The sequence below is a fragment of the Falco biarmicus genome, chromosome 2 (genome assembly GCF_023638135.1).
Source record: "Falco biarmicus isolate bFalBia1 chromosome 2, bFalBia1.pri, whole genome shotgun sequence".
NCBI lineage: Eukaryota > Metazoa > Chordata > Aves > Falconiformes > Falconidae > Falco > Falco biarmicus.
Genome location: NC_079289.1, coordinates 72,655,214 through 72,679,322, shown reverse-complemented (window position 1 = coordinate 72,679,322; position 24,109 = coordinate 72,655,214). Strand labels below are relative to the sequence as shown.

General features: G+C 39.6%; 1 protein-coding gene across 3 annotated transcripts in view; it reads left to right on the top strand.

Annotated features, from left to right (window-relative positions):
* The first annotated feature begins 16,922 nt into the window (after positions 1–16,922).
* The window catches only part of HERC2 (HECT and RLD domain containing E3 ubiquitin protein ligase 2), a 113,405-nt gene continuing 106,218 nt past the window's right edge, over positions 16,923–24,109 (top strand). For all 3 annotated transcript variants that reach the window (XM_056327558.1, XM_056327559.1, XM_056327557.1), the window contains exons 1-2: positions 16,923–17,043; positions 17,896–18,012. In XM_056327558.1, coding sequence (XP_056183533.1) covers positions 17,941–18,012 — 72 coding nt within the window. In that variant the 5' untranslated portion in view covers positions 16,923–17,043; positions 17,896–17,940. The remainder of the gene's footprint in view (positions 17,044–17,895; positions 18,013–24,109) is intronic.

Genomic DNA, 24,109 nt, shown 5'->3' with positions numbered 1-24,109 from the left:
CATCGAAGCTGAATTCTCTTCTGGAGCACTCGCTTGCCTATTGAGGAGCAGGATTTGCAGGAGGCTTACTTTTAGTAAATGAGCAGACGCTGCTGAGGAGAACGGACATGCCTTTGAGTGGCTGGGGCTATATACAGCTTATATATATCTTATAGCAAAAGCTAAAAACAGCAGAGTCAGGTGAGTGCCTGCTAGCAGAACATGGGGGAACCAGGGTGTGTGGAAGGACAGCCGGTTGTGGCCCTTGCTGCTTCTGACTGGAAGGTAAAGGCAGCACATGTCTCTAATAGCCCTTTCCCTCTTTGTACAAATAAAGCTTGAGGATAATCTCTGTAAACACAAGCAAGCTTTCTTTCCCTGTTCCTCACAAATAGTCTTTCCCCCTCAAAATCCAGTTCCTGTGAAATTATTGTGGGTGACTTGGAAATGAGACCTAGCTGGCTCTGAAGCATTAAATAAAAAGGGAGATACGCTTGTTCCATTTGTATAATTCCTTTCCCCTCCCGTTTCCCCCCTCAAATTGCAAGTACAAACAGAAGCTGATTTTTTTCTTTTTCTTCCTAGAACAATTATCTTCTTTTTTGGGCTGGAAAAGGAATTGGTCATCTCTGAGAGGGCAGAGGTAAAAAATGAATTAATCCAACAATTTTAGTAAGACTAATGCTGACAGACGCACTGAATCATTTGTTTTCCTGCTCACAGTGGTATCCTACATGTAAATCAATAATTATATTTCTTGGCTTAATCTCTAGTGTGATGAAGTTAATCCCAGCAGCTGGGCTGGGATTAATGCAGGCCATGTGCTGCTCTCCATTCTCTCCCTTCATAAAAGGTGAGGATAAAGCTCGTTAGCTTCATCAAGCCAGAGAACAAGGTACCTTCCCTTTCTGAGCCCCCTTCTGGGAAAAAAGGTTGGCCAATCAGCTCCAGACTGGTTTTGGGGCAAATGTTTGCCATTATTAGAGACAGCTTATGCTGCCAGCCAGCCAGCCAGCGGAGCAGCAGGTGCCATCTCGAGTCTTTTGCCTTTCATAGTAAAAGTGGATCTACCCATCCCAGCTCAGAGGCACAGGATATTGTTGACAGTAATTAAGAATACTTCATCTACTATAAAACATGATTTTAGGCTGAGACTAACAAACACTAGGATAATGTTCAATGTGAATTTTGCAATTTTAAATGGCTGTTGTGGGAATAGCTGCAGTTACAAGACTGGGAAAAGATGAACAATAGTTAGATTTAAATTCAGAGAGCACTGAGCTCTCAAAACAGTCCCAAATGAATACACGTATCTGAAAAGTATGATAGAGAAATAAAAGCAGGAGGACAAGATGGGATATGACTTAAATTCATTTCCTTAGAGAGACAACTGATACTGGCATTGGTCCAGAAATGTAGATTAAAGATCCTGAAAGAAATATTAAGAAATAAATCACTCTGAAGCTTAAATGTGTGGGTGTTTTGATAAAGTGGAAGGGATTCTGGAAGGATGATGGGTGGAGGAAATAGGCTGAGCTTCTGACATTATGAAGAAACACTTAAATGTATTTTTCATTATGATTAAGAGTGAAAATCTAAGTCATATTGGGCAAAAGATGTGGATAACTCTATTAACCCTGTCTCTACCCAGTAGGTAAGGTACTTTTCTGCTATGCCATGGATGAGGAGCAAGTGCAGCTACACCATTTCCATCATCTCTGGCATGAAGAAGAAAAAACTCTCATGAGTTACCCCCAGATCTTTTCACCACACCACACAAGCCATTTATCTTTGTGTGCTAAGTTCATTATGTATGCAGGGAAGGGGGCACAGTCTTTGGCAGTCTCCTACCTATAGCGTTTGAAGACTGTGCCCAAGCTCGGTGGTGTCAGTGGTGCAGACACAAGGTGTGTAATGATTATCTGAAGTCATTGTCTTACAGGCTTTGTACATTCAGCACTTTGGGGCTGAAGACTTAAATGCCAGCCTTTCAACTACATAAAGCCTATATGATCAGTCCCAGTCAACAGCAGTGTGTGTCTCATTGCACTGTACGCCCTCTCCAGTGCTCCTCTGGGCTGCTGGTATCATTAAAATCCCTGATCTCTTTTAGAAGCCAAAGGATGTGGAATTGAGCTGTCTTTATGGTCACCTTTTCATGGATCAGATCTAAGTAACTTCCCACAGAGATATTTCAGCTGAATTTTGCATTGCTTATGCTAATATGTCGGAGAATACTGGTGGAAATTAAAGAAAGATGGGGTGTTAATGGTGGTCTGGCCTTAGGACATCTCATCTACCCTTTTTGATTGATTAGGTTTGTTGGATTGACATTGATCCTAGGCAAAATAACAGGGGGAAAACTGATATAGCATTACGCTTACAAGAGTTAAAAGAGAAGGGATCAATGTAAGGAGATTTGGAAAGCATCCTTGCTAAGCAAAATGGATCTTCATTTTTGCTGAGATGACAAATTTGATAAAAGTAATTCTATATATTTAATAGACATGTCTTTCTTTAGATATTAGACTTTGTTTGGACTAGAAATTAGTTTTCTACAGCATTAGGCAAGTACATAGCCGATGAAATAATTGGGAGGGTAACTGCGCGATATCAAGATCATGAATATACACTAACACAGCTAATATAGCTGTTGTTTTGGAATCACTGAATAGACATGTTCCAGTGGGGCGCTGCACTATTCCCACTGCGCAGATCACAAACCTTGCAGATGACACAGGGACAGGACGAGTTCCCCCCTCTCATCAGGGAGAGAAACCTACACTGTCACATAATCTGGGTTTCATTAAATTCGGCCTAAGAACAAGGAGGGCAAATTACAACTTGCAGAAGCAGGGTGGGAGCTGGAGAAGAAGAGGAAGAGGAAGCATATCCTCAAAAGCAGTTTGCTGTGAATAGGATTAGGCACCTTAGTGGACAAGCACCTGAATGTGCAATCTTGATATACCGGAGCAAAGAGGATTTATGGAAATAGGTAATGGGACACAGAATAGGATCTCTGTGTGATGTACTGTATATAGCATACTGAAATAGGATGTGTAGCTCTGCTCATAATGTTTTAAAAGCATGTTAAAAAGCCAGCGACGTAGAAAAAGCTTGTAAATTCTTTGAGAGATAAAAGAAAATGTCTGAGAGTGCACAAATTCAAGAACTTGGTTTATATCTCAACAGGCAATCAAAGGGTGATTTGATCAAAACATATAATCCCTTCCTTCATGGTGAGAGGGTATTGATGTTCTTCAGTTCAGTGGGAAAAACAGCAAAAGTGAGCAGTTACTAGTTAGAAAAGAGTGTATTTCTTTGATTTTGTTTAGCAGTGGTGATGACCTGTTGGAGCAAAATCCCAAGGAAGTAATAGAAGATCTGGTCAGGAAGCACCAACATGAGCTGCCCAGTAAAGGAAGGGGAGCGAGGTGTGACACAGGGCAGGGAAGGGCAGTTACCTCAATGACAAGGGGTGCAGTCCCATAGTAGGGTGGGTTCATCCAACAGTCCAGATCACTCGCCAAGTCCAAAGTGGTGAATCAGGTCTGAGGTCAAGCCTGAAAGTCAGGACAGCAAGTCAAGGTCTGGATCATTGGTACATGCTAGGCACGGTGGAGCTGCTGCGTAGCTTAGGCAGAGACCAAGGGCAAGAGTCTCATCTTAAAAGCATCTCTTGAGAGAAGAAGGGTGACCTACTACCAAGGGTTCTTACAGTTCTGATTCAAGTCTGGACAGCTGCACCACAGAACAGCCTGGAGCCCAAGCAGCCAAACCACCAGGAGCTGGGGGAGCATACACACAGTCCCCCGACTGACCTTCGCCTCTCGATGACTTCACATCCAGGCTGGGTACGTATTTTATGCCATTCTTATTTGATCCCAAAAGCATAATTTTTTACTTTACAGCTTATGTTATGTGGAAAAATGGACCGGATGATGTAATAATTCTGAAATTAAGGTCTACAATTGTATGCATGAGCAAGCTGTAAAAGTTACCTTTGTTTAAGATATGGAAGGTAATAATGCATCATTTAATAATGCAAGTGGAAGTTGATCAGAAAACATTTAGTGAAGAAAAACCATTGTATCTGGCCAGCTTTTCTTGTTTACCTATGCAAGCAGGTAGTACAGTAATTACAGCCACAGTTTCCTTTTCTTGGTCCTGAATCGCGCTGAAGTATTTTAATTCATATCCTGTTAGAATCTGCAATGTTAGGCTTTTCTGGTTCTAAGGCCAGTAGTTCACTACCATTTCTTGTTTGGTCTTATTCCTTCCTGCTCTACCGTTTTCAGAAGCTTTGTTCTCATGGACTACAGCACCCAAGTCACTCAATCCCATCTCCCAGTATTCTGGCTGCCTCACGGCTGCCCTGAAATACTGGCAAGCATCTCCCTTCTGCCTCGGAGAAGCCCACTGCCTCCAGAGCCCCTCCCACCATGTGAATGCATGCTCGGCCCCCCAGAGCGTGTGTCATCCAGGCTGCTCTCAGGCTGCGCGTATTCAGCCCATTAGCCATACTCCAGGCCGTTGGGTCTTTGCTCTTGACAGACTCAGCTGCATCATGCGAGGGCTTGGGCTAGTCCAGCATCCCTTAAATTATACAAACAGGCCTTGGACAGAGAGGCAAAAGTGACTGTACTTGAATTCCAGGAAACTTAAAAGCTATGACCCTTTCTAACAAAACCACACAAGGTGAGCGCTTCAGCTGCTCTTTTTGCATGGAGCTGCAGAAGACCTCTTGCACAAGAAAGACATTGAATCAACCATTTAAATGGAGTTCTAGTCAGCATACCTCTTATCTGCTTGAAGCTAAGGAATGCCTTTGTGATTAAGGTAGAATTATCCTGGTTTCAGCATGCTGAGAGGTCTCGGGTATCCTAGAACTTAACAGGCCTTTTGCAATGTATATTTATTTAGTGCATATTTTTTTTTTAAACTGATGCAGTGCAATTCCACCTCCAAATATAAGGGTAGTGTACTGGAAATGAGTCTGATTAAAGGCACCCAGCCAGTGCTGCAGCTCCTAAAATCTTCCTTCTGTCCAATAATGGTAGGACGGGTAAAAATCACCCTCTCCTGTCCTTGATCTCCACAATGTTCTGGCTATGGTGAAGTGGATGTGTTCCAAAATACACAAAGCTGTTACCCCTAATTGTTGTGCAGTTTCAAATGCAACGGTTGCATAAATCTCTGGCTCTTCTCCCAGGCATTGATCTTGTACTCCAGTAAGCCTATTCTAGAACAGGAAGGGTTTTTTCAAGTTCATTGAGATCATCTGAGATTTTTCTTATAATATTTTTGCACACTGAGATTACGGGGTTTGCCTATGACTTCTAGTAGTCCAGATGTTGTCTCAGCTTTGCCCATTTGGTTGCTGCAACTCAGAAATTTTTAATTGATTTTTGTCACAAGTACTCAGGAGGTCATTCATCTGCTTATGCAGTATACTGTAAATGCTGGTCAATATTTTTAGCAAACGAAGTAATTTATGAGAGGTTCTGTTCAAAATATGCAACAATAAAATTGTTCCAGACTTAGCCATGACACAGCAGTACAGTAGGAAGGAAAATGTTTACAGAGTTTGAACGATGTGACTTGTGAAAGCAGAGCTTATAAATCTCACCCAAGTGGGTAATAATCAAACAAATGGCTACTAGTCTGCTTTTCCTGCAGATGCTTTGGCCTGTGCTGTTTAGTTCTAATATTCAATTTTCCTTTAGTGTCATTCTGATGATCAGAGACAGCTCTTCCATAGTTTTCTTAACCTTGTTGGTGCTCTCTGGTAATACAATAGTTTTTGAATGTGTTTCAATGTTTACATTATGTTCATAACACAATTAGAATAGGATTTTATTAATAATTATATTTAGATAATTACATATACTTGCATTTATATTTATATGATTATATGACATATAATCTATTCATACATCAATACATTTATTATATTAATTATACATATTGACCAATTATATAATAAACTCTATATTACTAATATAATTTTAGTTCAGAATTGCAGTAAATTAAAAAAATCAAACAAAAAATTGGCTGATATATTATTATTGAAGTCCACAACGAATTACTATACATTATAGTGACGAAAATAGTAAAGCTTTTGTGGTCTCTATGGCGTTGTAATACCCTTGAGTGAAACACAGAAAATCAAGACTGCTCAAGAGCTGTAACCTTTAATTTAGAGGACGAATTCTGTTAAGTATATAAGATGGCTCTGCAAGATGCTTTCATTATAAATGACACTGATCAGAGAAAAAATTGATTGCTTATTACTTTATTTACCAGTTGGGTTGTTAATGGAAACTAACTGCACACCATTTGTCATTTATTTTCATGTCCAGGGTGGGTTTCTTAAGGAAATACATGGAATGCTGCTAGAGGTAAATTTGAATGTAGTATTTGCATAAATGTCTTACAGTGCAAAATCGCATTTACTCTGTACTGCCAGCACAGTTCTGAAACAAGACTCTGAAAAGCTAAACAGCAGAGCTGAATTAATGCATGCAAATTAATTTCCATTGGCAGAGTTACTTGTTTTATACTTTTTCCATTATTATCATTCTTTATACTAAAATCAGTGATGTGTTAGTTTTTATTGCAGTTATGTGATAGGCATTTAATGCTTTAAGGGTCAAAGTCTAACTTAATTTAGCCCAGTAGCAGCCCTTTCCAGCTAAACTAATTTAACACGTCTGTCATGTGGATTTAAGAGCAGGCACTATATGCCAGTGAAGTAAGCCAACACATCACTGAGAGTGTATCCAAATTGTCTGTCTTTGTGATCACTGTAATCTAAAAGACATCCAATTTACCAAAATGTAGTCTAGTACTACAGAAGCAGTTGTGAAAGACTGGGATTTAAATTATTTCCTTTTTGTATTAGAGCAGCGAAATATGAAAGCTACATCGATGCCCTCATTGCTGCTAAAATGCCACTCAGAGTCGGCAGCCAGAGGCTTTGTTACATGCAGAGGAATTGGTGATGTGTTAGCTACTGAAACAACAGCTGTTTGTATACATACAAGTCTGCAAAACTTCTGCCTATCTGTGAAGCCACTTTCAACAGTTACATTAGTTAGTTAGTTAGTTGGAGGTCTGTTTGTTGCTGATTTTATGAAGAGCTAAGGTGTTAACTAATTTTGGCTCATTGGCCTCTGTTAGGGAAGCCAAACGACAGCTAAGATGGTGCATGACTCTTCCACAGAACAACAAAAGATGATAAAATCAAACGTAAAATATGTTTATGCAAACTGTTGAAGATAATTGAAACTTACACTATTTTCTGAGTGTGTGAAAAATCTGCCAGGATACATACAACTATGTATGTGCAGCATCTCCTACCTTACCATCTTTATAGGCATGGGACTGACATAGTGGTGAGGATGTTACCTCAGCGTTGTCTCCAATACTCTGGACAATCTGTAAAAGGTGAAAAATTAGGGCATGAGTTGGTGGACATGCAGCAACATTTGCACGGGCAGGCCTTTTTAGCTCCTCCCTTTTGTTTCCAATTCTATTTGCCTTCATTCCGTGATAGCAAAATTTTGTATCACCAACTCTGCTCTGTGGAGTGTTTCTTCTTCCAGTGACGCCACTGCATTAAATGGTGGAGGCACTCCCTGAACTTTTAAAAAGGTTCTAAAAGGACCTAACCAGCTTTTTGGACTGCGGTCTGAATAACTCCTGTATCTGGTAACCAGAAGAAGGAAGATAGAGGCAAATTACTATTAATTAACCACTGAATGAACAATGAAAATAGACATCAGACACTTCTGTTTGCAGCTTCCTTTTGCATCCAAAGACTGAATGAAGTAAGAAAGATTCCAGAGAATAATCTGCTCTAATGCCCCAATCTAGCATGGATTCGTGCCAGGGTTAAAGATCAGAATATGCTAAAGTAATTTGTAAAACAGAGGTATCTAGAGCTTCTCCTCAATGCTGGAGAATCTTACTATCTCACTGTACAAAAGTCTTCAGTAAAAGATACCTCCTGGTGAAACTCGTGTCAGCTTGAAGGTCTGAGAAAATAGATGATCTGTGACTATAAGCTTAATAGATGATAGATGATCTGTTCCCAAGTGGATCAAGTATCTGTTTTGTTAAATGTAGTCATCTTATATTGTAGAATTACTTTTTTCCTAACTTGTTTTTTATGTACATTTGAAATGCTTTATCCTATCTTGGTATTTTTCTATTAAACAATGAAAACTTAATATGACAATTGCATTTGTATTGCTATTTTTGCTGGGGTGGCTTAGGTTAATAAAATTTATTTATACTTGGGTAGCATAAATTATCTGCTGGAAAACTATTCTGATACTTCAGGGAAGTTGTAGTGACAATTTTGAACTAGCATTTTCTGCACAGAGAATTCAACTGTCCACACATAATATGCTAACCAAATCCAGTTTGTAATTTCCTGGGAGTAAACCAGCTCTAACATAATGTAACAGGACTAACATTAACTGGAGCAAGTGGAGTTCACTTTATTATCAGAATTTATTTTAGAAATAAGATTGGAGTCCTGTGACCTTCCTTCTCATTAAAAAAAAAAAAAAAGTATTGCATATTTTTCCTAAAGATCAGTGAAAGAGCCAAGACAAGATTTTATTCTCAGCACCGCCAGCAGAAGTCCATTCTTTCAGCTTTACCATCTTACCATAGAATTCACTTCACTATCTTGTGCAGTGAGTGGAGCTGTCTGTACTTCTGAGCGCAATTCCTCCACTCTGCTTTGGCGTAGAATGAGTTGCATTTGAGATGCCTATCCCTCATCACTGGCACTAGAAGTAGTTGAAAGGACTAGCTTAGAATGGATAATACTAGCCAAAATGAATCCTGCCTGTAGTTTACAACAGTGTAAGTGGGACGAGAACTGAGGATCACAGATTATAATAACAATAGTATGTCTCTAGAGGATTATTTGTGATATTTTTGTATTTTATATGTACAACCCTGGTGACAGCCCTCCAACTACATCCAGTTTATAGCACTGAAAATCATTTATATCTGCTTTACTCTACATCAGACCTTGTGCCTGCAGTTGTTTTTCCCAGGCAAGAAGTAAATACAACTGCAGATTTCAAATGGGATTGCAGCTGTTTGTCCTCTAAGCAGGAAGAAAGCTTTTATTATTTGAGTAACTCATAAAAGTAAAGGGATTTTTTTACCTATGAAATGTTGTTCATTAATAACATATTAATAAACAACTTCATTAATGTCAGCCTTAGAACTAGTTCATTATAAATGTGACAGGCTGTAAAATTTGATTTACCTTTTGGCTCTGCTTTCAAGTGTAGTATATTAGTTTCAAAGCCAGCTCAGATTTTCTCAGCTTCTTTTGAGGCTGTCAATAAATCATACAATCAAAGCAAAAAGAGAATAAACAAGCAACTGAAAATAATGTAAAATGCCACCAGTAATTGAGAGGGTTGATGGTATGAGTGACAAAGGCTAAAAACTTTAAAAAGCATTGCTGTCTCAAATACATTATGTTGAAAGTTAAGAGTTCATCTGGGACAGAAGCATGAGCAGGAATCAGACTCCGCAGGTGGCAGTGGAGGAAGACAGGCATGTAATGTTTTGAAATGCGTGTGTATACAGAGCCAAAAGTGCACACAATTACAAGGGGCCATATTGTGAGTGGCAGGGATCCTGTAGAAGATGGACCCTGAACAACTTTGTGATAAGGTGGAGTCTTACCACCACAGCACAGACATCACAGCTTTCTATCATAGTGGAGCAGTCAATCAACCTTATAGCACAGGTTTCATAAATGTTTGTTAAAATCTTATATACTGTCTGTAAAGGGAGCAGTAATTTGAAATTGGTACAGAAGAGAAGATTCACACTGGCAATTTCCCAGGCACTAATTTTCTTTGAAGGATTATGAATGAACCAAGATGAAATAGCCATTCAATGTCTGATTTTTCAAAAATACCAGTAACTGGTATCTTGAAATGACACGGTATAGAGACAAAACTGTGATCTGCTTGAGAGGTGACACAAAACTATGGCTCTGAAGAAAGCATTAAAAGCTGGGTGCAACTGCTATACAGTATTTAGTGGTGTTAATACGCTTGTACTGAAAGCAGAAAAGATAACAGGTGCAAAAGCTGTTGGTTGCAACAGTTTGTTGTGCTTGCAGTGAACACACCACAAAATCAACAGAAGACTGGTGCTGGAACAAGCTGAAGCACACATTGTCTTGGTAGATTGTTTTCCTTCCTGTTTGAACTAATTACTTCATTCCTGTTTGAACCAACGACTTCATTTTAGACCACTAACATTGTCGGTATCCCCTCTTCAAACTTTAAAGGTGCAACATACATTAGCATGTCTGAAATATCATGATTCTCCCTTGAGGATAAAACAGTTTCTGAAATTGTAGTAAGTGGGGTTGAGGCCGGCAAAACAGACGAGATACAAACCCCTCCCTTTATACAAGGGCATGTTGGAGAAACACTGCAGAGATGCTCTAGAACTGTTACACATCTGTGGAAAGGGAGCTGTGGACAGTTGCCCGATTCATAAGCCAAGGAGCCTGAAGCTGTTTTGGGCTGGTATTCATTTTACATATTAAGAGTAGACCTAACAATTTGTCTTGATTGCCTTCCCTCCTCCCCCACCCCATCCCCCGCCCCAGCCGTTATCCCTGGGCTTGTGCTTTGACCAACCCGACCTTGACCTTTCCATTCCGCTGCTAGCACCCCTCCCAACACCTGGCAATAAGGACAAAACATGGCATAAGGCCAACTTGTTTACCTTTTTTTTTAAAGTTTTTTTCCCGTTATGAACCGGTTTTGTATGAAAGGATACCATATGGCTCTAAGCTTAACAAATCCTTTATAGAAATAATACTTCCTTTCCCGCTTAAATGAGTAAAGATTCCTATCAGCATTCATAAAGTGTTTCCCTATATATTAAGCAATGTATAAAAGCTGAAGTGTTTTTGGCCACCTTCCAGGTATTAGGAGAAACTCAATACTTGGTAGCTTCTAAATGGAAAGAATTAAAATTAGCATCATGCCTCCTTCTTATATATTAGGAGATTTTTCTCATGCTCTGATCGTTGCCTAAAGAATATAGTTCCCATCTCTGTCTAGTAAAGTTTCTTCCTACTGCACCCACCTACCCTAACTAAGGGGCATAAGACACTTTTATTTCAGAGTTCTAATGGATATGCTTTTCTCATTTTGCTAAATTATTTCCATTTTGTTTCTAGGTTTTCTGCAATGACCTATGCTTTGCATAATAATTTAGGAAAAAAATACAACATTCTTGTTTATGCACTTAAAATTCAAAATGTTCTTGCTGATCAACGTGCCTTGTGATCATCCCTCCACCGTTTTAAGTGATTGTGAAGCATATTGCATTGCCTGTTGGTTGGTTAATTTGTAAATGATAACTAGGCAACTAGCCTCCCATCAGGTAGAATATATTCAAATACTGATAATCTCTTTGCATGGTATTATGATAATACAGACTCATTCTGCCCTCAATATATGGGTTAGTATAATAGTATATTTCAATTTCCAGTGTAATACCATGTTGATTTCTACTACCCTTAGCATTGCCTTGATGTTTGGGCGGATTTTTAAATTGTATCTTTATCACTTTGCAAATCTAGTATTTGTAGGTGAAGTTTTATGAACATAGCTTAGTACTGTAACATATCTTTAGATCGTATTGTTAGCAAATCTTATACAGAACATTCCTGTAATTGAAAATGCCTTTTAAATACAAACATTTTCTGCTTGGCTTTAAGTTAATAATTGTATTTAATTTGAAAATGATAGAGAGCTTATGGAGGTTGCTGTTTTTTAGTATATATATTTTACATCTGAATTTATGATATATCCATTACTGTATACCAAATGCTTTTAATGTCAACTGGTCTGTAATGGATATCTGAATATTTATGCAGTGTTCCCTTCCAAGATCTCCTGAAGATCTAAGCATACTCAAGCTGGCATTTCCAAAGCCACTTTGCAAGTCAGAAAACAAAATCCATCTCAAATATTTTATGAACTGATTATTTTGAATTGATAATTTGAAGAAGTAACAGGAACAGCCATGGAGAATTCATTATTGTTGTTGAGTTCAGAGATCAGATCAGACTGGTTTGGGCTGTAAGGCAAGAGACTCCCCGGACAGAAATGCAGGGGCTGAAGAGAAGAAAACAACCTTTCTTCTCTGTATCGGAGGACATAATGTGGAAAGCAAGCTTTTGGGATTGTGTTTTTCTGGGAGAATAAAAATTAATGTGGTTGGCACTGGATGACTAAAATAAAGAATATATGAGGCTGAATTTCTGAGCTTAATGAAGTCAATGAAAATGTTACTGCTTGCTTTAACAAGGACAGGATTCACTCCAATTTAAAAAATAATTAACTATGCAAAATGTAATTAACAATGGATTCTAATAAGCTACCTGTGGAAACTGTGCCTTTATTGTGACTGTTTTTAGTTGCTCCATCCCTCTTTTTTCTTTTTTTTTTTTTTTTTTTCAGTTCCTGGTACTCTGAAATTGCTTTTCCAACACCACCTCTGCAATTGAGCTGTGTCAGCTGTACAATATACTGTGATTCACACAAGACTATTTTCGCAAAAAAAATTGTCACAGAAGAACTTGTTGAAATTTTGGGTGTAAGCAATAGTCATCATTTAAAATCAGGGTGAAAAAAAACAGGCAGGGAGGGGTTACTCTAATTCTGTTTAATGGAGGAACAATACAGTTTCCAAACTAGAACAAGTATGTATCACTGCCCAGTAAAGGTAGGAGTGTAATGATCCTGAAAGTGTGAAAGAATGTGAAGGATATCAGTTGGAACAGAGATATATTAGAGAAAAAGATGAGAAGTAGCACGGCTGTTACCACTGAAAGTGGGAAAGGAGCAGAAAGCCATGCAGACATACAGCAGATCTTGTTTCATTGTCTTGAGGAGGCATGAGGAAAGAGAGTTAGGATATTGATTGCAAGAGGCTTCGGTTTTGGAACATGGAAGCTGCTTCCTTTATTTGGTTGTTCTCCTCCTTATGTAAATAATATTTATTTAATAATAAAAACAGCTAGTAGAAAGTGCCATTGTGACTATTTACACACTAGTGTATGTGGGAAGGAGGAGAATCCTATTACGTCCCTTCTGCCCTGTTTTCCCCCTGTAGGAAGCACTGGTGCGGCGTAATAATATGTATTGATCCATTTGAACTGATAGCATTTTTTGCAAATAATATAATAAAGACATAATGGGCCTCATCATGAGCTTTAATTGTATAAAACTGAAATTTTGGCCAACAGTTCTGTTCAGAGAATATTAAAATAACAAAATTGTAGATGTTTCTAACCTTCTTTGGGAACGCCTTCATCACCGAGAAGTAAGCCGGGAAATTCTTTAAACTTGTTTGAAGCCCAGAGCGGACTGGATTTTGCATTTTGTGGATAATAGTACACAAAGGCTTCTAAACTCAGTGGGAGAGCTCAACACAAATGGCTCTTGAAAAAAATTACAAACAAAAAAGGCATTGTCTTGCAGTGAACAGTTAGGCACTGCTCTTACAGAGACGGTTTTGTGTTCCAATTGCATGCACAACAATTATTGATATTCACTAATGAGAGAAAAAAATGCCCCACATTCCACTGCTTTTATAACTAGAATGGATTTCCTAGAGCTCACGCATTTAAACTAATACTTAATTAGTGAAGATTTCATGCTTATACCTAGAAGGCCTGCATTTAGGACTAGATACTATTTTTATGTAAACATACACTTGCTCATTTTTGTCCTTTTTGATTAAAGAGTCCATTCTCACCATTTCCTCATTGGCTCTTAAGGTTTTTGATTTAGTTAGCTAAGAAAGCAATTGCCTCAATTTTTGAGACTGATCTTGTCAATACTTAGGATACCATCATCACATGTGAAATAAAAAGAAATATGGTGCTGCCCAGATTGTGCAAAGATACTTTTCTTCCTTCTGCCTGTTCTGCTTCAGATTACTGTGATAGTTTCACTTTATTCAGTTAGTGTCTGTTCTTCCCCATCTCCTCAGGCCTGCCTGACAGTGCTACAAACTGGCATTGCACGGAGGTGAGGGGAGGGCACCAATCATGCCACCAGCCCTGCGTTCTTCTTCATGGTTAACACGGATCCCTTGTGCACCACTATCCTTTCCCTCTAAATCCTGCACCTCTACAGTGCCTCTTCTCTTGCAGAAACTAGTATAGCTTCTCTGCCACATTTACAACAAAAGAGAGGTCTCTTGCCCAGAGCCAGCCATTTTTAAAGCACTCTGTATGTAGGTGTTCTAAGAGGTGGACCAGAATATGTAATCCCTTGGTTTTAGCGTGCCTTTCATTCTGATGTATTTAATTCTTGCTTTAATCTATAATAACAGTGATTTGACCATATGGCTAGAAGCAGATACATATAAATGAGTGACAGTATGTGACCACAGCAACTAGATTATTCCATGTCCAGCCATTTCTCTGGAGGAAGTAAGAAAGATGTAAAAGGATTTTGGCAGACTTGCAGTGAGAGTAGAGAGCTGAAGTTACTTCCACCTCACTAATGGTCTGCCCTGCAGCTCCTGAGGATGCCGGTGTCTCTTAAGTCAGGGCCATCAGATCCATTTAATGATGTTCTTGGGTGTAACGTAGGTTACTTTAGCAAGCTGGAGCACAAAAGAGGATGGTTGGAGAACTGATTTGCGGGATCATATAACCCTGCATTAAGATGGAAATATGCATCAGGAGAGCAGAACATGAGGCTTGAGTGGTAACACTTCAACTCTTTGGATTGAACTTGCTTTCTGAAGTCCATCAGACCTGTACATCACCTTTATTACCTTAGTCAATCTGAAGTGAAACAAAACACCATTGTTACCTAAAAATCAGAATACCAATTATTGGTGGACTTAATAACTGCAAAAGCTTCCAGAGTCTTTGAATTTTCTGATTATTTGTAGAATTTTTAATAAATTAGTTTTAGTAATGTTATCAAAGTACGTATTCATGTTGTTGTACCAGACATACTTTTATCTTTGGAAACCATGGTGGGTACATATTTTTATAAATGAGAATGCCATTTGAGATTGTACCATGCTATTACAATGCATTTCAAATGCAAACAAAAATTATTCATCAGAAGTGAAATCTAAATTTGGAAATACAAAATAATTCATAAATTCTTCAGAAGTATCTCTAGCTTTGAATTTCCGTGGTTACTGCACCCAAATATATTTTGTTTTTTGTTGAAGAGCGTGTGTACCTGCTAATTGGGCCAGTGATTCAAGTCTAACAAGTTAGCTTGTTATGCATTCTTCAAATTATTCACATCAAGAGTCCCTGCAAAAGGCTACTGCCATTTGTTATTTAGTAAGAAAACTCTCCAAAATAAATGCAGATTGTCTAAATACGATCTCCTTGAAGACACAAACAAAAAATGGCAGTGAATGTTGCACATGCAAAGTATCTCGTATAGATCTGACTTGCAAATCGTTTAAACAAGCAGTAGGCACAATCAGTGGGCACTGTGGTTTCAGCGAAGTTTTCCTAATTCCTTCTGGTTTGGGCTCCATACATTGCAAAGCGGTTTTTATCTCTGCTCAGAATATGTTAAAATGACTATTTTCTTCTATTTCCAGTCTACTAGGTAAGAAAAGACTAAAATATTTCCCATCCTGGTGTACTAGCTCTTGCCCAGCCATGGACTAGTCAGAACAGACACAATATGGTATGCATGACAAAACTTCCAGTTCCTTCATATTAAAACTTTTGACATGTAGGCATTTAGGCAGATATTTCAAAGGAAACTACTTTTGGTTTTGAAGATTTGGATTTTTAGTTTCTGGGAGTAATTTGAGGAAATTGGTAATTTCTATCTTTTTATATAAATTTTCAGACACTTCAGAATTTTTTTACAGTATTTCACTTTAAGTGACTACTGTGTCATGATCCAAGAGAGGTCTGAGATGGGACAGGCTAAGCAGTTAGGTCCTAGTTGCATTTCTTACTTTGAAAATGAACCCCAGAGAATCAAGTTCACTGCGTCTTACAAAACTGCTTCCTAAATAATAGCGACTAAACATTGTGTACATTTGCCCAAATGTCAGCAAACGGTCTCAAGTTCTGTCAGAATTTCATGGACATTCAGGCTGTGGATTCACGTTGGCCAAAGCCAACCATAGCCCCGTCTGCCAAGCCTTGCTCTCACCTTCCTCACTCCTCAGCCGCCAGGGGACGGGAGCCTAAGTACTGTGAGGAACTTCACCTTTGGTTAATTTGGGTTTCAAAACCCTGATGTGTTTCACTGTCCCCAACAAGGTTACCCAAAGCGTGGTAATTTGCTGCTTCTCAACTGGGCGCTGAGGCAGCCGCTGGTGTGGCCCAGTCGCCACCGGCCGCCCTCAGCCAGGCTCCACACCCTGCCCCACCATCCTTCCCGCTCTGTGTAGTAGCAGCGTGTTCCCGTCCCCAGCCTCCACTTTTTTAGGCTTTTCTGCCATTTTGTTTGCTCCCAACTACTCCTTATTGACATTTCTGCTATGAAATACCTAACGACTGCTTTTTTTTCCTCCATAAGCGACCTTAACAGTGTAGTTTGCCGGTGGTCCCTAAAGCGACTTAAGAAAAACAACCCCAAACGCTCTTTTTTTTTAACCTCTGCATCCCACCTAAACACAGCCACCGCTCCCCACCACCACCGGCCTGGTTTCAGGCGCATCTGCCAGGCGGCCCGACGCCCCCGCCCGCCCCCGGCCCCGGCCCCGCCCCCCCGCTGCGGCCCGGCCGGGGCAGGATGTCCCGCCTCCCCCTCCCCTCCTGATTGGCCGAGAGCCTTGCTGGCGCAGCAGGGGCTGAGCCGCGAATTGGCCGAGTTTCCCCCATCTCCAGTACCGAGGGAGGGACCGGCGAGCGGCTCGGCCGGCGGAGGGGGGGGCGGGCGGGCGAGGGAAGGAGGGGCGAGGATTACCCGGGGCCGAGCGGGCGGCGGTAGCGCGGTCGAGGCGAGGCAAGTGGCGAGGAGCCGCCGCTGCGGCCGGCCGGTGAGTGCGAGGGAGGCTGGCGCGCGCGCCGGCGCCTCCATCTGCCTCGGCGGGTAGAGGGGGGGAGCCAGAGGGCGGGCGCGCCCCCCCCGCCCCGAGGAGCCGGCCGCAGTGGGGGGGCGGTGGGCGCCAGCGCGCCCGGCCTCGGTGTAGCGGGGAGGGGGGCAAGGGGCCGCCCCTCCTCAGCTAGGGAGCCCCGCGGGGGGGAGGGGGGGAGGGCGGTGCGGCCCCCGCGCCGTGTGCAGCGACCCCTGCCCGGGCGGGGCCTCGCCCGCCCCTCCTGCCCGGCCCCGGCCCCCAGGTCCCGGCCGCCCCCTGAGGTCCCGGCCGCGGGCTGCCCGAGGTGGGATGGAGCCGCGACTGGTGGCCGTCGGGGCAGTGACAGTGGGCCGCGAGGGTGGGGGGGATGCGGCCGGGAGAGGGGGTGGTGCGGCCGGGGGGAGCCCCCGGGCCTCGGCTGCTGGCGGGGGAGGAGGGGGCGCGGGTGGCCCTGGTAATCGCTTTATGCTGGCCTGCGGCTTGCGTAATCTGCGATCAATTATTTATTTCATGCACCACTTATGGGGCTGGGGGGGGGGGCGCGCGCGTTAGGCCTCTGCTGTAGCTCGGTGCAGCAGAGGGGAGGCTGCGTTCCGCCAGCGCTACAGGGAAGCGAAGTAGGGGGTTTGGGGGTGCCAGGTGTTCTTAATGTGTGTTTTACTCCCTGTGCATTTTCAGGGCTGTGATCGGGGGAGGTCCTTATTCGCGATAAATTTCTAAAGATCCAAGTGGAAGCCATCCTAGTCTGAACAAAAATAACCTTGTGTGGTTAATTTCATGCACTAGGTTGTTATTTTTCTCGTTCTGTGGCAGGTTGGGCTGCAAAGCCAGCCTGGAGAGGAGGCTGGAGAAGGAAACATGTCTTCTGAATCTTTTTGTCTGGCTGCTCAAGCTAGATTTGACTCCAGATGGTTGAAGACAGACTTACAGGTAAGGAGTTAGATAGTTGTATTGCATTGTGACCTTTCAGGTGCAGATCAAGGATGCTTTTAGTCCAGACAGCTGACAGACAGAAGACTGCAGCCTTCCTCTTGAGATAGGTCTTTAGGGTTTTTGAGTATGCTGGTTTAAAACCTATGTTGAAGAAACACTAACTTACTTTAAGCTGCAAGTAGATCTGTATTGTCAGTCCAGTCCCTTCTGCTTAGATACAAGCTGGGCTATGTACGTATGTTATTTTTGCAGAGTGTCAAAGTGCATAGCTGTGAATGCTAGAACTATTATTATTTTGTTCTAAATAAATAATAAGTATTTATTATTATTAATATTAATGATACTAGTATCATTACTGCTAGAACTATAAATTTTTCACTTAGGCTGTTGCTATGCTTCTTGCATGTATATGAGCTAGTGGCTTTAATACACAAGAGAACTGAAACAAAAGGTGATGGAAGTCCAATGTATATTTTGAAGAAGTCAGATTAACTTTTACTGTAGTTGTTTGTATAATGGGTATAGGCTTCCTTTAAATTTTGTTCTTTTTGAAGGGAGCAAATTTTTTGTCAAAGGTATGTGCTTGAGATTTGTTGAAATGTGCTGGTGTTTGGTGGAAGTTTTGTTTTAGAAGATGATCTGTTCATTTATCAAAGTTGTGTGATACAGAGATGAGGATACTATCATGTTTTCCCAATTCAGGTTTGAATATTAAGTGGAAAGTACAGAAGAGTAGAGTGGTTTGGGTCAGTTGATGTTTGTTTCAGATGAAATGGGTAACTAGACTAAGTCCTCGTCTTGTTGGTGGTCTTCCTTCCCCCAGGTGTTGCACATAGGTATCTTACTTTGAATAACCTTTCCAGGTTACTGCTCAAAACTCTGAAATTCTTGTTGGGATGCGTCAGCCTGTGTTACTCCTTTGTTACAGGTTAATATTAGCAAAATTTTAGAATTGTCATCTTGAGTGACTTTACCCCAGATAACGTGCTGGTAGTCTGAATGGTTGAGTTTGGCTGCTCTTTTGGTTAGACAAGGGTGTTTCCCCATGCAGTTGTGATTCAAAAGCAGCCTTTCTCCAATATTTTATGTCAAACAACCTAAATCGGAATCAGAAGTGACAGATATAGCCTTAGAGGTTACATTATTTAGTAGGTCTTATATGTAAATGCTATAAAATGACAGGGCTTGCTCTTGATTTGGCTAGATTTGTTCTATTTTCATCTTTTATTCTTACCAAAGTTAAATGTTCTGGGTAATGAGGTAAATAAGCATAGTAGAAAACAATTTAAAGATAAACATATTAAGAAATATGGAAATGTTCTTGTGTTCCCTGGAGGGTGGCTTCTAGATTACAAATATGTTGCTTAAATTTTTTGTAGAATAGAGGAGAATTTTAACTGAAAAAGTGGCAATCTTTGTAACAGCTGCTGACTATGGAGTGCCTATTTTTCTTCTGTATTAATGGGGTGAAAAATGTGACTGTTCATGTGATTTGTCAGATTTTTCCTCATTTGTAGCACTATTTTTCTACATCCCTTTTTTTTGTTTATGTAAACTTTTGACAGGAGGGTTTCAATTGTGATCCAGACGTTAAGGATTATTTTCAGCTGTGTGTGTAAAACTGCAATGAAATATTTGTCTTTTATGAGACTGTTGTTTAGTTAATGTATTGTAATAATTCCTTTTAATAATAAAAATCTTAATTTGTAACAAATTTCTATGAATAATCTCTCTTATTTATAAGAGTTCTTTATGAGTAATAACAAGGTAGACTCTAATTGCCAGGGTACTCCCTTTGTTTTCTTCCAGTCATGCTGTAGTCAAAATAATGTGATTAATGAAATAAGAGAACAGTAATCATTTGTGATCTGCTGGATGCAAACATCACTTCTCTGGAATCTGAAGACTAGCCAGGCCTCCTGGCTATAATGTAATTTTCTTATTAGATTAACTGTTTTTGGTGTTACACAGGTCCTCATCACAGAACTTTATCTGGATGTATGTGTTCAGTATTTTAAAAAATGTGCATGTGAATCTTGAATTGCTCCTTTTTAATGCATTAAAAGGCAGATGTTGTCTGTCAAGTAATGGGGTTTTGGGCTCTGGGGAATTTTTCTATTGCACGATTGGCTATTTTAGCTACTCTTGACTAGCATGACCTAGCTGAGTGTGAAATTTCTTTATAGGTATAAATCCTGTCTCTTAATCCTTTAAGTTCTATGTGTACGGAATACGCTGATTTCCCATTGTGCATGTTTCTGCCAGCTAACTATAGAAGAGTGTTATTGGTGTTCAAGAGACTGTCAACAGGAGTTGAAAAGAAGAGCACGGTATCTAGGAGAGGTTCGAAGAAAGACACACGAATTTATGTAAATTAATCAAGCTGAACTACAAAATATTGTTTGGAATTAGACCTTGAAACTCTTAGCTTTGCAGCTAGTTTTTTTTAACTTTTCACTGTACAGCCATGCAAGAGTGGGTAGGTGAAAGACCTTGGAGAAACAGTTATATGGGGGAACTCTTACCTTAGGAGACATATAGAGATGGATTAATCTTTAAAACTATTTTTTCCTTGTTTTTAGATAAAGTTTGTTGCAAATTTTGGGGAGGAGTGTAGAATTGGAAGTGAAATGTTTCATTTGGTGGGCTGGTAGTCTCTGAAGTTTGACTTGCTGCCACCTTATTTTTTTTTTTCTTCGGTGTGTTGGTTTGTGTGGATTTTTTTTTCCTTTTTTTTTTTTTTTTTTTTCTTCTTCTTCCTTCACTGTGGCCGGGCAGTTCGCTCTTTAGACTTGATGACTGTGGCAGTTGTTGTGGATTAAGACAGTGAAATCTCTTTGAAAATCATTAGATTCTTTTTTGCCTTAGCTCAAGATGTTGCATCAATAATGTAATACACAATATTATAATACTATGTGCATTAATAAGTCTATAATATAGTGGTACTAATATAATAAGAAAAGAATGACACGTGGATTTTAGCTTGGATTTTGTTTAATCACCTGCGTGCGTCACTGTTCCAGCTGGCATCCAGTCCAAATTTAAATGTTCTTATGCAGTTTTGGGATGTTACTCTTTATGAGGCAAAGCCAACGTGATGTAGCATATTACTACTGTTCTTAAGAGAATGTCAAAGACAAGCCCTTTTGTAATAGCAGTGAGTCTCTAGCCTGCAGGATTAACTGGTGTGGAATGTTAATGGAACTGTATCTTATTCCATTATATTTTTTGCTTATATTAGTTTATCTGAAACTATTCAATATTAATATAGGAAGCCAAAATGTTCTACAAAGACCCAAGCGCGACTCATGACTGTTCCATGTCGTTTTACTAACTTTATAAGTTATTGACTTATTAGTGTATGATTTACAGCTGCTAGTATAATTTTGAACTGATGAGAAACACTTGTTTTATTAAAAATCTAAATTTCATGGTGGAGCAGAATTAAGATATTCTGTGTTGTCTGAAAAAAGACAAACTTAGAGCAGCTGAAAAATTAGGATAGCTCAGCTCAATATGAGGTAGCATCAGTAGTACAATATGTAATGTGTTCTCATATTACCTACCTCATTAATATGTGTATAATATAATTAATAAAATAATACCATGAAGTTATAAAACAGATGGATTTTAGTACAGGCCACTTTTTCATGGGTCACATTTAATGTAGTTGCTAGAAAGGTTAGTATATCACTGAAATTTCCAACTTGTTTTTTTAAGTTGAATTTATACATTTAAAAACACCTACCTATTTATGTCTATTACTTGTAGAAACCATCACATTTATAGCGATATCTGTGTGTAATGGGAAACTGTGTTTTAATGACTTTCTGAGGAAGGCATCCTTTTTTTAAAGAAAGAAAGTATAAAAAAATACACAAATTGAAAGCAACATTAAAATTGTTTCCATAAACCTAGATACCTAGTTTGCTGAATCAAACTGTGCTTAAAATAATTCCAACTAAATAGATGTACTGTACTACTAATTTAGAACTTTATACAGAGAACTTTAATTAGTGATGACTGAATAATGAAAAAACTAGAATTGCTGTTGACTAATGGGATGCATGTGTGTGTTCAAATGGTGTTTAATTAGGCTGCTTATTCTGGATCCTGTGGAGAGCTATTGTGCTTAATAGCAGGGATTAGAGGTGAAAAACTTTCGTTTTCCTGTAGTGTGGAAAAAAACTTCAGGTAGCAGTCAAGGTGCAAGAGCTGTCTATGAGAGCAATATGATGCATTTTAATCAGTTTTCATTGAGTTCATGGTTGGCAGGCTATTTCTGTCATCTTTTGCCACAGAGATGAGAGTAAGCTTTTTAAAATTAAATAGCCAATTGTAAGAGTTGCATTGGTCTGAAATCTTTGAACCTTCCCTTCAAAGTTATATTTGACATTTTGAGTTACATGAAAATTGCCCTCTTGTAGCATCTAGGTCAGTGTTTTTGCTTGTGAGAAGATAAGGTAAATAAATGATGTCCTGACTATTAAAAGCAATAAGTTTGTGAAAGTTGCTTTCTCTGTTTGTTTGATTTCCTGTTAATTTTCTTCTTAATTTGGGGTTTCTGATGAAAAAATGAAGACCTTATGTAGAAAGTCTTACAGCAAGCAATTACATTTTTAAGGGAAGTGAAGTTTGCAGTAGGGATTTTTAATATTATTTAGAAAATGAAGTAGTGCTGTCCTCCAAAATAATGGATTTCAAGAGGGAGGAGTAAGGACTATATATATGGAGTGATAGATTAGAAAAATCAGGTTTAATGTTTATGCAAATATTTGGGCTCAAACTACTGTCTGCAAATGAAGCAAGTTAGAGAATTTCTCTTCTAAGTTTGAGGGAGTTGCATGGTATTCCTTTGCATATGACCATTAGCTGATATTGAACTTTTGCAACACATGTAAGACTGGTAGACTTGTTATGGGGACGTTTCTAGTTTAACCCCAAATCTGCTGAAGTAATGTGGGGCTCCTGAACTTTTCTGTCTCTGCTATCAGAGCTTTAGAGTGGTATGTTTAGATCTAATGATGTTGCACAGTGCTTTGCATAGCAGCTGTGGTTTCAGGGCATGCTTCAGCAGGGAAGGAAGGAAGTTAGGTGACAATGAAAAAGGAAGCACAAATTGAACGGATTCAAAAAAGCGAAAACAGCAGAGACTTGGGAAAGGATTTACTGTTCTGTGATTTTTCTTCACTATTACTGGTCTGAAAAAGTTTTTTCTTTTAAATCTATTTCTGAAGAAAAATGTTTTTTAAATTAGTGTTTAAAATGTAGCCAATGACTAATGCAGAAATAACTGAATGGAAGAACAGATTCTCTCCCCCTCCCTGCTGCTGGCAATTCTGAGGTGAAGATTATTTAAGTAGCTTATATTTTAAATCCATATTGACATTTTGTGATTATGAAGTCACTTTCTTGAATTTCCAGTGCAGTTACATAATCAGAAATCCTTCCTGAATCATTTCCTGTCCTTTTGTGTCATTTTCTTCTTCTGGTTTCACTCTTCTTGAGCTCGAATTAACTTTTATGGAGGCTTCTATGCTTTCTGCGTGAAAGTTTGTGAAACCATATCAAGAACATGATCTGCAATACCACATGGAATAAGCTTCACTTGACTTAAATAGTTGACTTGAGAACAAAATCACAGCTGCTGATTATTCTGAAAATAAATTACTAAAAGCAAAAATGTAGTGATGCTTTGAGAATTCTCAGAAGCTTACCCAGTTAAGATTGCAAGATTTAATTTTCTTGAAATGTAAGGAAATGTCAATGTCGATGCCTTATTCTCTAGAGTTGTTGGGGATGGACGGGTGTTTCACTGCCAGCCCTGTTGGAGGGGTGGCAGCAGCACATGCCAGCAACCAAACTAGAGATCCCTTTGACTTAATTAAATGTTGTAGCAGACAGAATAAATTATAGTTTAACTGCAGAGGTAGGATTAGCAAAAAGTTAGAGTGGGGGCTACCCAGTTTACAGTACAGTAGACGTTCACTTTGAAGTCTTTCTGTTTAGGCTCTTGTATTTTTGGCTTACGTTAAATGAGCACGGCTGAGACTTAGGTCTGTGCGGTAAGTATGAATTTGGTGAGATACATGCT